General features: G+C 48.3%; 1 protein-coding gene across 12 annotated transcripts in view; it reads right to left on the reverse strand.

Annotated features, from left to right (window-relative positions):
- Positions 1–322: 322 nt before the first annotated feature.
- NEDD4L (NEDD4 like E3 ubiquitin protein ligase) overlaps positions 323–14,065 on the reverse strand; it is a 330,492-nt gene continuing 316,749 nt past the window's right edge. For all 12 annotated transcript variants that reach the window (XM_032422607.1, XM_032422609.1, XM_032422616.1 and 9 more), the window contains 6 exons: positions 13,903–13,963; positions 12,492–12,551; positions 10,946–11,053; positions 9,528–9,624; positions 8,833–8,905; positions 323–5,310 (listed from right to left, as the gene is read on the reverse strand). In XM_032422607.1, the coding sequence (XP_032278498.1) occupies positions 5,208–5,310; positions 8,833–8,905; positions 9,528–9,624; positions 10,946–11,053; positions 12,492–12,551; positions 13,903–13,963 (502 nt within the window). In that variant the 3' untranslated portion in view covers positions 323–5,207. The remainder of the gene's footprint in view (positions 5,311–8,832; positions 8,906–9,527; positions 9,625–10,945; positions 11,054–12,491; positions 12,552–13,902; positions 13,964–14,065) is intronic.

Raw genomic sequence — 14,065 nt, forward strand, 5'->3', positions numbered from 1 at the left:
TTGGTGGGTTAAAAACCAGAAGTGAGGTCAGCCTTTCTAGGGATGGACTCCTTTGAGTTAAGCAAGTATTATATAAAGTCATTAATTCCCAAGCTGAATAACAAGATGACAGATGGCTAAGAACAGATGTGCATCCCAGTGAGTGTGAGCCTTGTGTTTCAGGCAGACTCCAATGGCGCCGTGAAGGTGTGGGGCTCTGAGGGGTATTAAGGAAATGAGTGCTCTACGTCTGCAAGCATTTAAATCCCCCGGAACAATTAAGACAACGCATTAACCGAGAAGCTTGAAATCAGACAACCCATAATACTCGATGTAGAAAACGTTCCAGCTTCCATAATTCTTTATTAAATATTTGACAAGTTGTATCACTTCTTTACAACGACTTCATTTGTCACATTACTTTTTCGCTGTCAGGAAAACAATCTACAATTTCTCTTTAGATCTCTCAAGAAAAATGAAAAGCAAAAAAGGATTTGTTCTTAAGCAAAACTTTTCCTGTATCAAATTCAACCATATTTTAATAGCCATTCTGATTGTGAAAAGGAGTGTTATCCAGAAGTTGTGTTTAAAAAATTTCAAAGTAGTTTGGTTTGTAATCACCATATCAAATAGTACTTGGCTTTGTATTATTAGGAGGTGGGGGGTTTATAATAAAAAGTTATGAAACATTGAGAATTCATTTGGAATGCTTGAAACTCTTTTCACCTTAAAAGTCACTGTTTTTTTCATGTTTCATTTGGTAAAAGATCCTGAATTACGGAATGCCAGCACATTAGCATCATTTTCCTGGGGTCCCTCTCAGGCTCTGAGGGTCAGCCATCTCAGGACACAGCTTGGAGGAAACTGTAGAAGGACTAAGCTCTCACTCCCTTTTGAAACCAGATTACTCGAAAGGTATAAGAATGCTATACAAATATATACATATATATTTGGACAGCATACGTGCGTACGTACGTACGTATATATGTATATACATCTCACATAAGTAGTAGCAAAGGAAAAACAAAGTTACGTGAAGTTAACATGAAGGAAACACCGTGACCATCTAGGTGGAATCAGTCTGAGTGAAAGGGCAAACTGGCTTATCTAGGAACACAGATGTCTGCGGAGACAGGGTTATGGTCATCAGAAAGGCTTTCAATGCTCTGACACGAGGCTGAGCTGCAGGACACTGAGGTCTGTAGCCAATGCTGTTAGATTCCTACTGATACTCCTTAGAAACATAAGCCCAACGAACAAGAAAACATGCATTTTCAACATGCGTTGCTCTGTGCACACCTTTCACCAAGGATAAATGTCTAATGAGAAGTTTTCTTGGAACATTTCATAAAGACAGAAAGCTATCCTTTTCTGAAATAAAACATTACACGAGCTCACGTCCTAATGCTACACACAGCATCGTTTCTGACACTGAAAACACTCTGGGGTGGGGGTGTGTGTATGCAAGTGTATATACACCGTTCATTAAGGCTTAGATAAATTAAAAAGTGGTCCAAAGTGTATCACATTGTCTTCCCAGTTTTAAAATCTAAAGTACAAAGTGGAGTTTATAAGGATTTTTTAAAAACGCATCTCAGACCTGAAATTGGCAGTTTTGACGTGACTTCTCAGGATGTACCCCAAAGCCTGAAGGAGACAAGAGGTAGTGCTGGATTTCCTGGGGGCCAGGAAGGGAGCAGACCAGGCAGTCACCCTGCGCGGCAGCGCCCCCTACTGACAAGGCAGGAAATGACACCAGACAGTAAGCGTCCTCTCCCCGTCAAGAAGGGTGGGGGGGTGCAGAGGAAAGAGGAAAAGAGGGTGGCTAGCACAGAGGGGAGGGGGCTTGAGAACTGATTAACCTACGCTCTCTATAGATTTTAAAAGTTCAGAGGTGAGACACAAGACTTAGGAAAATGCTAGAGTCAAGTGTTAAACAATTAGTTAACTGTTACAACAATTAGTAATTTGCTGCATATGAACTTGGCTTTCAAGAGAGCCAGTCTGGATCTGGCAAGATCAAACAGCCACGGTACATGTTGTCTATTTAACACTGTGAGATGTAGAAAGTGGTTCAAATATTTTGCCAACCATTCCTCAGAATCTGTCGCTGCATCTTCATGTGGGAGGAATAACCCGTGTCCGTCACTTCAGAGCATTTGCCATCTGACCACAGGGAAAATCCGATGTTCGACCAAAGGGCCTTGTAAACAAAAATCAAAGAAGCATCTTACATTCTTATGATTTGGTTCAGGACTGGCTACAGAGAAGTACATAACGGAAAATGTTTCAAAGCTGAATACAACTTTAAAACAGACAAACGCCTCATGGTTTCCCGTTCCAGAGGCAGCCGGCTGAAACGCAGCATACCATCTGAAGCTAATCCAGACTTTCCAAATTCGCCTGCAGGCCAACAAGGGACAGGGACTGAGACACCCTGGACTACAGGCAGGCATCGTAACTCATGTCCACAATGCAGTTGTTAAACTGTGCAACTAGCTTCCTAACCTCGTGGCAAAATGATCCACAGTAACTGTTACTTTCTTCAGACAACTAAAAAAAGCCAGATCCAGGTAATTTCTAAGGGAACAGAAGGTACAGAGCCCCTGGACTCAGGAGAAGCGCCAGAGGGGAGGGTAACTAGAGGAGGCAGCCAGTCCTGGCCCTCACCCTCCCTGGGGCCTGCTGACGGGAACGACCAGCAGTCCCTGGGACTCTGTCGTGAAGATGCCGGAGAGTGGTTGTCAGCATTTAGAGAAAACAAGATCTAGGATTATTTTAGACAAAGAGTGAAACACTGAGAATTGCTGAGATGAGGGAATCTGATGTCGATCAAAAGCCAACAAAAAACAAACCCCAAACCCAGCACTGTTCGGCTGTCACTGAACCCAGCACTTAGTGGTAGATGCACCGGACGGTCAGTCACAATTACGGTCTTTCAAGTATTCATAGGGGTATAGTTTGACAATTCCCATCTGCTCCTGGCACAGAAATGATCTTAGGATGGATTTTTCTTTCATATTTTTAACACTGCCTAATTTGCAATTACACAGAATATTCTGATTTTTTGAATATACGGTTTACAAAATGACAGAATCCCAGTTCTTCAACTAGAATCGTAGGCTTTCTCCCCTGTAAGGACATGATCACTCTTGAGAATCCGTCCAGGCATTGGCTTTGGTGTGAGTCCTAGAAAGAAAGCCCTCTGGACCAGGAGGGGCCACATGATGGGGGTTTTTGCCATGAGACATTTGTTATATATTGACTGAAGGGAGAAAAAAATCCCAAAAATAGAGAAAAATACTGAGCATTGTGTTCTTCTCCAATTATTCAACCTCTAAGTTCTCTGATCACTATTGGATATTTGTAAATCAATAGGAAAAGGGAGCCAATCCTCACCTCTGTAGAAATCCACCTTCTCTCAGACCCCTCCGACCTTTGCACCTCTTAAGACGGCTCACTTATAACCACGAACATTCATGGTTTCTCACAAGCCACCCAGAGCTGGGTAACAATGAATTTCTTACACCAAAAGGTCCTTCTTACATAACCAACGGGGAGGCCCCAAAACCATGATTTTCTGTCTTATCACTGGCAAGATATCGAATCTCTACAGCCCCCTGACTGTCACAACAGGGTTTAGGACAACACAGGTTAAAAGGACAGCAGGGCTGCTGAACTCCCAGGCTGCCCTCAGGCTTTCTCTCAAAACACCACGGAATTCTGCGACCAACACTCACAAGCGGCAAAGAATCCAAGTGCGCGGAACCCTCCATCCCTGCCACGGCCAGCCGAACGGCCCAACCGACCATGGGGGTCAAGTCCAAGTTCCCGCTCACTTTTCAGTCCAGCACAGAACGGACACCACTCAGGCAATACACAGTGGCGAAGCATGCAACATGTCCCAGGGGACAAAACCCGGTTAGATGAAGTGTGCATTCAATGAATCTTGGTAGTCGCCCCGCAATCACAGAACAATGGGTGAGGACGGGGTCTGTAGGCTCAGCTTTACAGCCGGGTTTTATACACCAGCAGCCAGAGTCAAAACTGAAAGATATTGCACCGGAAAGATGTGTGCAGGGAGAAGAAATAATCATCACATTGAATGTCTACGGTAAAAAAACAAACCATCAACAAAACCAGATAGGACCTCCATGTCGTACATAAAGTGCCTTCAGAATTGGTGCAGTTAGAACAAAAAACTGGTTATTTAGCGACCATTAGCCAACGCGTACAAATAAGACATGAAACAGATCTCTGGTTTCCACAGTTTCAAATCAAGCGGTGCCAAGGTTCATTCAAACGTCTCCACTACGAACAGCAAAGAAGAAAAGGTGAGAAGAGAAGGACTGTACAGCATCGGGGAGGGGCAGGTGATTTCTCTTCCGAGAAAGTAGAGTCCAACCCTGTCCCCAAGGTGTTCTGGCACACGTCATTACTTCTAAGGAATAATGGTGTGAGTCCTTCAAGTCAACACCGAATTTGTCATGCTATGTTACAATTCTCTCAGCCTGCAGCTATATGCTAAATTTGTACAAAAAAAAAAAGTAATATCCAGTTTGTTTGCATTTTGAGTACGGAGAAAATTATCATTATGCCTAATGTTATAGTTTAAATGCTCTCAAAGTACTTGTTTGTAGAAGGTTTTTGGACAAAAATCAGTCTTCCAATTCTAATGAAGTAGGGAGTGGGGAGGGTGCTCAAAGTACTTCCAAAATAAAAAAAAAATGTCACTGACATTAAACCTGGTATGAAATTCAAATACAAAAAAAATATGCTCACTTTTCCAAGTACACGAGACATCTTTAATTGTAATGAAAATCTGAAAATCGATCTAAATCATTTTAAAAAGTAAACATGAGTTGTAATACTATACCTGTAGATGATTAATTCCATTCATTGTCATTATAAAGTATGTAAAATATTTATTAAGGGCTTTGCCTACAGAGGCACAACATAAATAGAATTAAGTCCTCCTGAAATGTAATTAGTGTACACATCAACCAGTTGATAATTCGTGGTGGAAAATGCAGGAACTTGACCTGGGACTGGGCTCCCACGTCTGAACCTGGGCAAGTCGTGGGCGAAGGCTCGAGAAGGCTCGGCTCCAAGAGCCACACCTGCGGCTCCTCTTTCCACCTGGTCTCTGCAAAGTCTGTTGTTAGGCAAATGCAAAAGTGCAAGCAGGACTTGCTGGACGACCAACCACCCCGAGGCCGGGGGGGCGATTAATCCACCCCCTCAAATCCTTGAGCGTTTTCCACGGCCATGAGAAGCTTCTCTCGTAAATCTTCAAAGGTCTCATATGGAGGTAAGTCAAGGCGATTAAAGCTGCAGAAGCAACAAAAGTACAGGTCAAAGGCCATCCTTGTTACCTGTGGTCATGACGTTTCCTGGTTGGGGGGGGGGGCGGGCTAAGCAGGCATTTGGTATTTGAGCAAGAGGATGTGCAAGTCTTCAGCAACAATTTCGAGTCATCAAAAATAAATACCAGCAATGAAACTGTCCACGCCGAAGAGGTTATATAACCTACGGATGAGAGATGAGAATTTTCTGATAGGCCACAAAACCTCTCTACCACAGCTAGATGTGGGGCCGGGAAAGGCCCAGCTGGGGGGGGAGGGAGGCCCGAGAGGGTAGGTCCCTGACGTGCGTGCCGAGTTCCAGACCCTCGAACACCAAGCACTTACACGTTTGGGATGAACCAAGGTTGAGTCTATTTGGAATGCTCTCACTTAATCTACACTAGATCCCATGCCAAGCGCTTTTCCGGATTAGTAACTTCCAGAGAGTCACCTGTGATTCCAAATATGAACAGAACAAATATGAACAGAAGTCCCCACATTTCTCGGGAACCCAGGAACCCTGAAGGCGACGTCTAAAAGGGTTTTCAGTTCCTTGATGCTCTCAAACGTGAAACAGAACCTCACTTTTGCAGACTGCACTTAACAGGAGCCTGTCACAGAAGGTGGCTTTCATGTCAACTGCAGCTGGTCCTTCATAGTCCAGGGCCGGGGATCCCTAGGGGGCCTGGTGGTGCCTTCTCCAGGATCTGTGACCATCTTCCCCTTGTCTATGACCCTCTGCTAAGAATCACCGTGATGATCGTAGGAGTTCAAGCACATCAAGTGCTTAGGACCCTGCGTGGACCACAGCAAGTGCTTGCCAAGTGTGAACGAGCTGGGGGGCAGGGGTCTGGCTCAGGCCTGGCACTAGCCAGCTGAGTGGCCTCCGTGGTCTCCATGGGCTTCACTTCCTCATGTGGACGAAGTGCGGGCCTCGGGAGGTCATTTTTAGTCTCGTCCAAAGAGCAGGCGGCTCTGTGATTCTTTGTGAAGTGTAATTTTAAATATCCAAGGACTGATCTTGGCTAAACAGTGAGATGAAGCCCTTTCCACCTCAGACACTCAATAATCACCTCTGCGAGGTTTATGGAAAGTACGCTAGCTCTCGCTCTCCTGCTAAGTCAGGTTTGTATTCTGAAGCCTAACTGCCAATTTTATCTTTTCATAAAACATGGAAGAAATCAGGCCTATCTCCAGCTGAAGTTCAGTGGTGGCCCTGTTGCTGTGAGCAGCCAGCAAAGCTCTGTTCCTCCTGGACAGCACAGGCCGGGGCCGGGCCGGGAGGACAGGTGGCCCCTGCCAGCCCTCGCCCAGCGCCCTTGCTCAGCGGGCGGCAGCCATCAGTGGGGAGCACTGGCAGGAAGATGCTGTGACCCACAGAGAAGCACAGAGGCTCCAGTAAGAGCCCCGGGGGCTGCTTTCCTCCCGTGGGCAGACCTTCGTCCTAGGGAAGGGCAGGGATCTTCAACTCCAGCTGTCTGTGCCAGAGCCACCTGGGGAGTTCTGAAAATCCCACAGCTCAGGCTACACACCACACCCACGAAGTCCACATCTCTGGGGGCAGGACCCTGGCATCCATATTTAAAAAAAAAAAAAAAAAACTTTCTAAGAGGTTCCAATGTGCAGCCGACGTTGAGAACCACTGAATTCAGAGGCCGTATCTGGGCTGCACCAGGTTTTAGTTGTGACCCAAGCATGTGGACTTGGGAACAGAAGTTCAACAGTAAGACATCTGTCCATAGGGGCACAGAGGGACATGGGCTGGACACTCGATTGCTTGGTTCTCCTCAAAGAGCCTCCCAAGAAAGTGAACTGTATCAACTGAGGCAGCAGATCTCAGTGCAGGGTTAGCGTGTAGATTCTGGTTCTGGCAGAGCTGAGTCCCAATCCTGCGCTTTGGGAATCTGGGAGCTGCGTGATCACAGGGCAGGCTTCCCCGCTGCTGAGGGGAAAGAACGCCAGCGCGCCCTGAGGCCACCAGAGAGATTTGATCATGCCCGGCCCGCAGAAGACGGCTGGGCCCAACCAGTCAGCTCCCACTCTGCCTTCTCATGACGAGACCTTGAGTTTGGGAGCTGTGCATCAATCCCAGCAGGCCCGGGGCCCGGCTCCGTACCGACTGCCCCCCAAACGAAGACTATCATAACCCAGAAAATGACACTTGACTCAGATACTGTTTGGAATAAAAGCTCCAAACTAGCAACACATTCTCTCTCTAGAAGAAAGGCAGAGAACGACGGCAATCGCCGCTTGGGAGATCCGCCACTTTTAGCTGGGGTCAGCTTGCTTTCAAGGGTCAGATGGGCAAGGACCATATTCCTGCCATTCAGAGTCCTGTGAATGGTATAAACGGGGAATGCTTCCTCTCCGGCAAGGCGAGGGAATCAAAAGAACCTCCCACAGCCAATTTTCCACAAATACAGTTTCATGAGAATTCTCTCCTAGGTACTTTGAGGGCGGGGAGGCGTTTCCCACGACGAGTGTTCGGTTGCATTGTGCAGCCCAGAGTGGGCTCTCTAGCAGTGAGGTGAGGAGGAGGACCGTAGGTTCACCATTTTCCAGACGGCCCACCTCCACCTGCTTCTAAGAGCAAGAAATAAAAGCCTGTGGGGGGAAACCAACCCAAGGCACACAGGCGCTTGGATCATTCAGAGCTCCCCCAAGAGCTGCTGGGTGTAGGGCACTCCTCAGAGACACAGGCGGCCCCTCCTCCTGCCCTGCATCCTGGAGGCCTGAGGGCTGCCTTGCTCCACACCTGTCTCTGCCGCTGACCCCGGGGGACAGGGCCTCTGTCACACCTCTCATGCTCCTCCAGCCAGTCGTACTGTTGCTGAACTCCAGAGATGTTATTGATGGCCATGAGAGGCCTTTTATTTTTTTTTAAAAATATTTTTTTGTATTTATTCGTTTGAGAGAGAGAGAGAGAGAGAAAGAGAGAAAGAGGAGGAGCAGAGGGAGATGGACAAGCAGACTCCCTGCTGAGTGCGCAGCCTGATGCGGGGCTCGATCCCACGACCCTGCGATCACGACCCAAGCTGAAATCAAGAGTCCGACGCTGAACAAACTAACCAGCCAGGGGCCCCCATAAGAGATCTTTTAAAACAAAGTTTCTCCAGGGAATTTTATCCGAAGTTCTGGGGATAAAAACCAACTTAAGGTTGGAGTAAAAATCCAATCTGCCTACAGAGTTTGAGAACCGTCATTTCCGTGTCGAGTGAATACACAGTGGGATCTCTGCTTCTGGGAACGATGGGGTCTCGAGGAGGAACTCCCCCCACAGCATGGGGGGGGGGTTTAAGCCTGTATGAGACAAACGCACCGGGTCCAGGCAGACCCTGGTTTGAGTTTTATCAGCATTACAACTTACATTTCATCGCCATCACTTGCACCTCGTACTCTGCTCTTCGTGGGCAGGCAACATAGCCTTCTGGGACCTCCAGCCCAGCCTCAGCCCCAGCTAAGTATTTAAAGCCCTTTTTGTGGACAACTGTGTGTTTCTGACACTCACCATGTGTGAGCTCTGGGCAGTTTTTCAGGACTCCCCCATTGCTCTATTGTAAACAGCTGAGGACCATTGGAACCTAGACAAAGACAGAGAAATAAATAAATGCCAAGCACTGTCGAGGCAGGCAGACAACAAAGCTAAGGTGGGGCTTCAGGGAAAGAGACGAAGGTGGGCGGGCGTGCCCAGGGGGAGCCGGAGACCCCCTCCCTGGCTCCCAGACAGTAGTGAAAATTTGCTGGGGGAGAAGCAAGAGGCCCGCACAGCCTCAGGGGGCACGGACCCAGCATCACTTCGGATTGGAGGCGCGCCACATCGAAGAGCACGCAGGGGTGCAGACAGGTACAGCGTCACTGCCGAACCCCACGAGCTTACACATAAAGCTCCTTTCGGGGGGAGGAATGAAGCTTGAGTTTTACTATGCAGAGCAGAAAGAGTGATTCTCTAACATCTCTACAGTAAGCACGGAGCAATTCTGTCTCCTGGAGGTATGGAGTCCTTCAAGATACACCACAATACAAAACAAGAAAAACAGAAAAGACCAACTGGTCTCTGTACAAACCCGAAAGCGCCCCCCCCATCCCACATGGGACCTGCAGGGGACACGCGCGCCTAGGGGGCCGAGCCTCGCCGGGCCACAGCGGACGCCTGGCTGCCAAGTCGCAAGAGGAGAGCAGAGAGTCGCACAGGGCCCCGCTCACCATAAAGTTCGGCGAAGCCGTTCATAGGTACTCGGGACGTCCCCGTGACGAACTGCAGTAACCGGATCCGCTTCTCGGCGTCCATGAGCAGCACAGCCTAGGGCCGGGGGCAGAAGGTGGTTAGAGCGCCGTGGGACACCCGGCACACGCTAACGCAGACACACGGGACCCCATCGTCAACGCCGCGGTGTCAGACCGAGACAGGTGACTGAAAATGGAGTCTTTTTTTTAATGGGCACCAGAATACCACCTGTGTCATCTCAGAGAATAAGAGGGATCACAATGTCTTTTTCTTCTTCCTCCAATAGGTCAAAAGAAATGAAATACAAAGCAAACTCTTTGGTGGCACTGAGCTCATGTGTGCGTGGGTGAGGCGTGCCAGCAGCCCCCGGGCCAGTTACAGACATCCAGTGTTCGAGAAGCGCCGACACCAGGGAAACCCGGGTTACGGTGTGAGATTTCAGACTGTAGACAAATTCTCTAAAGAGAACGTTTTATTAAAAGAAAAACAGAGGCCAGGATAGGCCCCTACAATACCCTGTGCATGCTACACATCTGAATCAGGACAGGAACTGAGCAGACCGTGGACCGGGCTTTGAAGAGTCTGCTTTTAACATCTTCTCTCTCTCCACTACTGCTGGCACTTGAAACAGTCTTTATAATAGAGATTTAGAAATTAAAACAAGTTATAGAAGTTCTTAGTTGTGTAAGTAAGCAGTCAGCCCTTTTCCCCCCTGGAATTGTTATTTTTTTAAAAAATATCTTATTTATTTATTTGAGAGAGGGAGAGGGAGAAGCAGGTTCCCCACTCAGCAGGGAGCTGGATGCAGGGCTCCATCCCAGGACCCTGAGATCATGACCTGAGCCGAAGGCAGACGCTTAACCAAATGAGCCACCCAGGTGCCCTGAAATTGTTCTTTAGAAGGCAGTTTATGGTCTCTCCCTTGGACTCAACTCATTTCTATTTCACTTCTCTCCTAAGCTCAAGAGAAGGCAAACACTGGCCCTAAGACAGTAAATCACATTTCATTTGCATCTCTGACTGAAGGATGTAAAGATCAAAATGTTTGTTGGAATTAACCAATAAAATGGGGAAAATGATTTTTTAACCAAAAACGGCATCTTGGAAAAGTCAGCCCCAAAGCACATTTTGCCCTGAGAAGCCTCCCATTCTTAGTCACACGTTGGCAGGCCAGTTCGGTCTCTTGTACCTACTTCATCCTACTCGGTGGGTTCCTCAAAGAGAGCTGCTTTAGTCAGGTGGTTAAGGAAGGACAAAGTGCTTTGATAAGGATCGACCTGAGGCAGGGACAGCTCTCCACTAGAGTTATGGAAAAAGAGCAGGGAGGGCTGCTTTCTGCCCCCAGGGGTCCAACCGAGGCTGAGGAGCAGGACCACCCAGGCAGCCATGGCCTTACCTTCCAGAACCACTGAATGACAGGGTGGTTTGGGCAGTAGCCATTCTTGTAAATAGAATGTTGCCTCCAGTCGTTCACATCCACATCGCCAAGGCCGCACATCAGCAACTAGGAGGGAGATTGAGCAGACGTGAGTGGGGCCCTCGTGAATGTTGCACAGATCACCCGTGGAGGAATGGCCTTTTCTCAACACTGGCATTTTGTCATCTGCAAAGCAGGTAAGCTGGCAACTCTTAAAGACGCATGACGGGGACATCACTTTCCTGTCCCTTCAGATCAGAGAGGCAGCGCAGGTAAGGAGGGGGACCCAGTTCCAACGCGTGTTCAGGCCACGTTTCGTGGTGGAAATGCCACTCCACGTCTGTCTCTGGCCCACGCCTCCAACATGTGCCCGGGGCTCAGATTTTCTTGCGCTCCCTTTACAGCTGCCCGTTACTCCAGCTGTTTGCCCTTCTGAGACCCTGTGTGTCTCAGGATGTGAAATGTCTCCCGACCCCCAGGGGAATCAGTGCTGGCAGCCCAGAGCTCCTCTCTGCCAGCTCGCTGATCAGAGGTGCGTGGGTGCAGACCTGCACTAATGCAGTGACCGGGTCTGCAACGGAGTCTGAGGCTCCTCGGGCTGCCTAACCCCCAAGCAGGGAAGGAGTCCTCGGGGAAAAGGGAGCATGATATTCCTGCAGAGGCACCAAAGAAAAATGGAAGGAGAACCAAACCAGAAGGCGGAGAATAGATCCTAGGCCTGACTGTGCCCAAACCTTGTTGGGTAAACCCAGAAGGTTCTTAACTGCTGCCCCCACCTCAGTTTCCCCACTTATAAAACCAAGGGCTCACACTATAGGATTTTGACATCATCTGTCTTCAAGTTTCTATTTCACGAAGAAGAACAGAAGGCTAGTCTGTGAGACATGGTTCATCGGATACGTGGCCTGGACAAATGGGTGACAGGTTCTCCAGACACAGCCTCCTCCTTCTATTTCTCTCAACACAACACAGGGTGAGAGATCCCTGTGCTTTTTAAGTTGCTGGTTTTCCTCTAGGTCAACACAAAGAAGTTGAAACAGTCCAATATAAACTGCCTCCTGCTACTACCTTGTTGTCTTCTGAGGTTCTTCCTTATGCAATATAAACCAGGTCAAGTTCACAGAGACGTCTGTTCCACAGCCCCTGCTGCTCACGTCCTGGCCAAGGTCACATGACTACCACCGTGTGGGGAGGAGGTGCAGGATCTCAGCTGCTGCCCCAACTGGATGTCCCAACCATGACTCTATCAGAAGCAATTTTCCTTACCTGGTGCTCCTGGCCATGAACCCAACCCAGCTCGGTGGGCCTCTACTTGTCTGGTGTGCCCCAGAACTACTCTCTCCTGGGTGAGGAATCTACAGCTGACTACTTCCACTATTCCCTACTTGAAGATCGACACACGCACCCCACAAGAGACATAGAGTAGAATCCATCCCAGCTTACTCCCTAGGACATCATGGGCCAGAGAATAATAAAATACCATTTAAAAATATCTAACTTTACAGAAAATGTTTAAAATACAAACCTCCAACTCATTTTCATCAAAAATTTTAATCAAATCAATAGGAAGCAGTTCTGTGAATCCCTGAAAGAAAAAAAAAGTCACCCTAAGATATATTTTTCCTTGAAAGAGACAAATTTTACAGAGAAAACAGCCAGGAAAAAACACATTTTTTGCTGATTTATAGATCAACGACAGTATCCCATAACTGCAGTTCTAATAAAAACAGCATAGTCCCAATGTAAAAATTTAGAAAGGGAGGAGAATCTAGAAGGTTCAGGTATTTGAGCAATTTCAGAAGCCCTTCGAAAATATGGGTTACTGTAGGCAAATTCCAAAAGCCATTTATGACATAGCTATGAGTCAGTATGTCCTAGAACGCATGAGCCACGAATGTGCAAGAGAGTATGTTTAAAAATAAGGTACTGAAGGCACAGAGATGAACTACATAAGGAGGCGGTGTGATCCAGGAGAGGAGAGAGGAACGCAGAGACCCCGCTCTAGTTCCCGGGTTCACACTGACCACCGGACTGGTCTGGTGAGATGCTCCATGCTGCTGGGCCTCGCAGGTGTCTGGTTTCTGAAAGTGGGATCACCTGGGGCGGGGCCAGCACGGAGCCTCCCGGGTTTCTTATGTAAATGAAGTCTGAAACCTGCTGTCCTCCTGTAGGTCTAACGCACATTCTATGCCCCAAGTCCCTGAAGTTTTTGAGTGTTCTGCGGGGCTTGGGGCTTTACTGCGGGTGACTGAGCTGGGGCAAGCCGAGGAGAGCGTTGCCCAATGAGAACTCTGCACTGGTTCAGTGGGAATTTATAATGTACACTTGGGGCTTGTTTCTACCTTCTCTTTACATAACTAAACCTGCTATCAAAACTTAAAAAGGAGTTTTACTTTTGGTCAGAGTGAACCATTTTTTAAAGAAGATTTTATTTACTTATTTGAGAGAGAGAAAATGAGCAGGGAGAGGGGCAGAGGGAGAAGCAGACTCCCCGCTAAGCATAGGGAGCCCGATGCGGGACTTGATCCCAGGACCCTGAGATCATGACCTGAGCCGAAGGCAGACGCTTAACCGACGGAGTCATCCAGGTGCCCCCAAACTGAACCCTCTGTAAAATGAGGAATCCCGCCACCCTCTGCTAGGGGCCTGGGAGCATCGCTGACATTAAATATTTGGATCTGAGGAGTGGCTGCTTCACCCTCTAATAGGAGGAAGTTGGCACAACACAGGTCGGTGTTAAGACAAAAACCCAGCCGAAGACCATGTGTTTTCCGTGTACCTGTGTGGAAGCGGAGTCTGTGAGGGATTCAAGGAGAAGCAGGGCAAGAGAACACCAGATGAAGAAAGGGTGGCTGAGTGCTCCAGGCCACCAGCATCCCCACCCCAAGGACCAGAGCCCTCCTCTCTCAACCCTGGACTGAGGGCGCACAACTTACCTCCAAGAAGGCGTTCATTTGCTTTTGGACCCTGTTCACAAACCTCCACTGGATGACCAAGCTGCGGGAGCAATGGGAGAGTAGTGAACCACCCTCGTCACCGCGAGCCCCATTTGCTTCCTCACACCTTCTCACCCGGGGAGGGGAGAGCAGAGGAACCCCC

The sequence above is a fragment of the Phoca vitulina genome, unplaced genomic scaffold (genome assembly GCF_004348235.1).
Source record: "Phoca vitulina isolate PV1807 unplaced genomic scaffold, GSC_HSeal_1.0 scaffold27, whole genome shotgun sequence".
Classification (NCBI taxonomy): domain Eukaryota; kingdom Metazoa; phylum Chordata; class Mammalia; order Carnivora; family Phocidae; genus Phoca; species Phoca vitulina.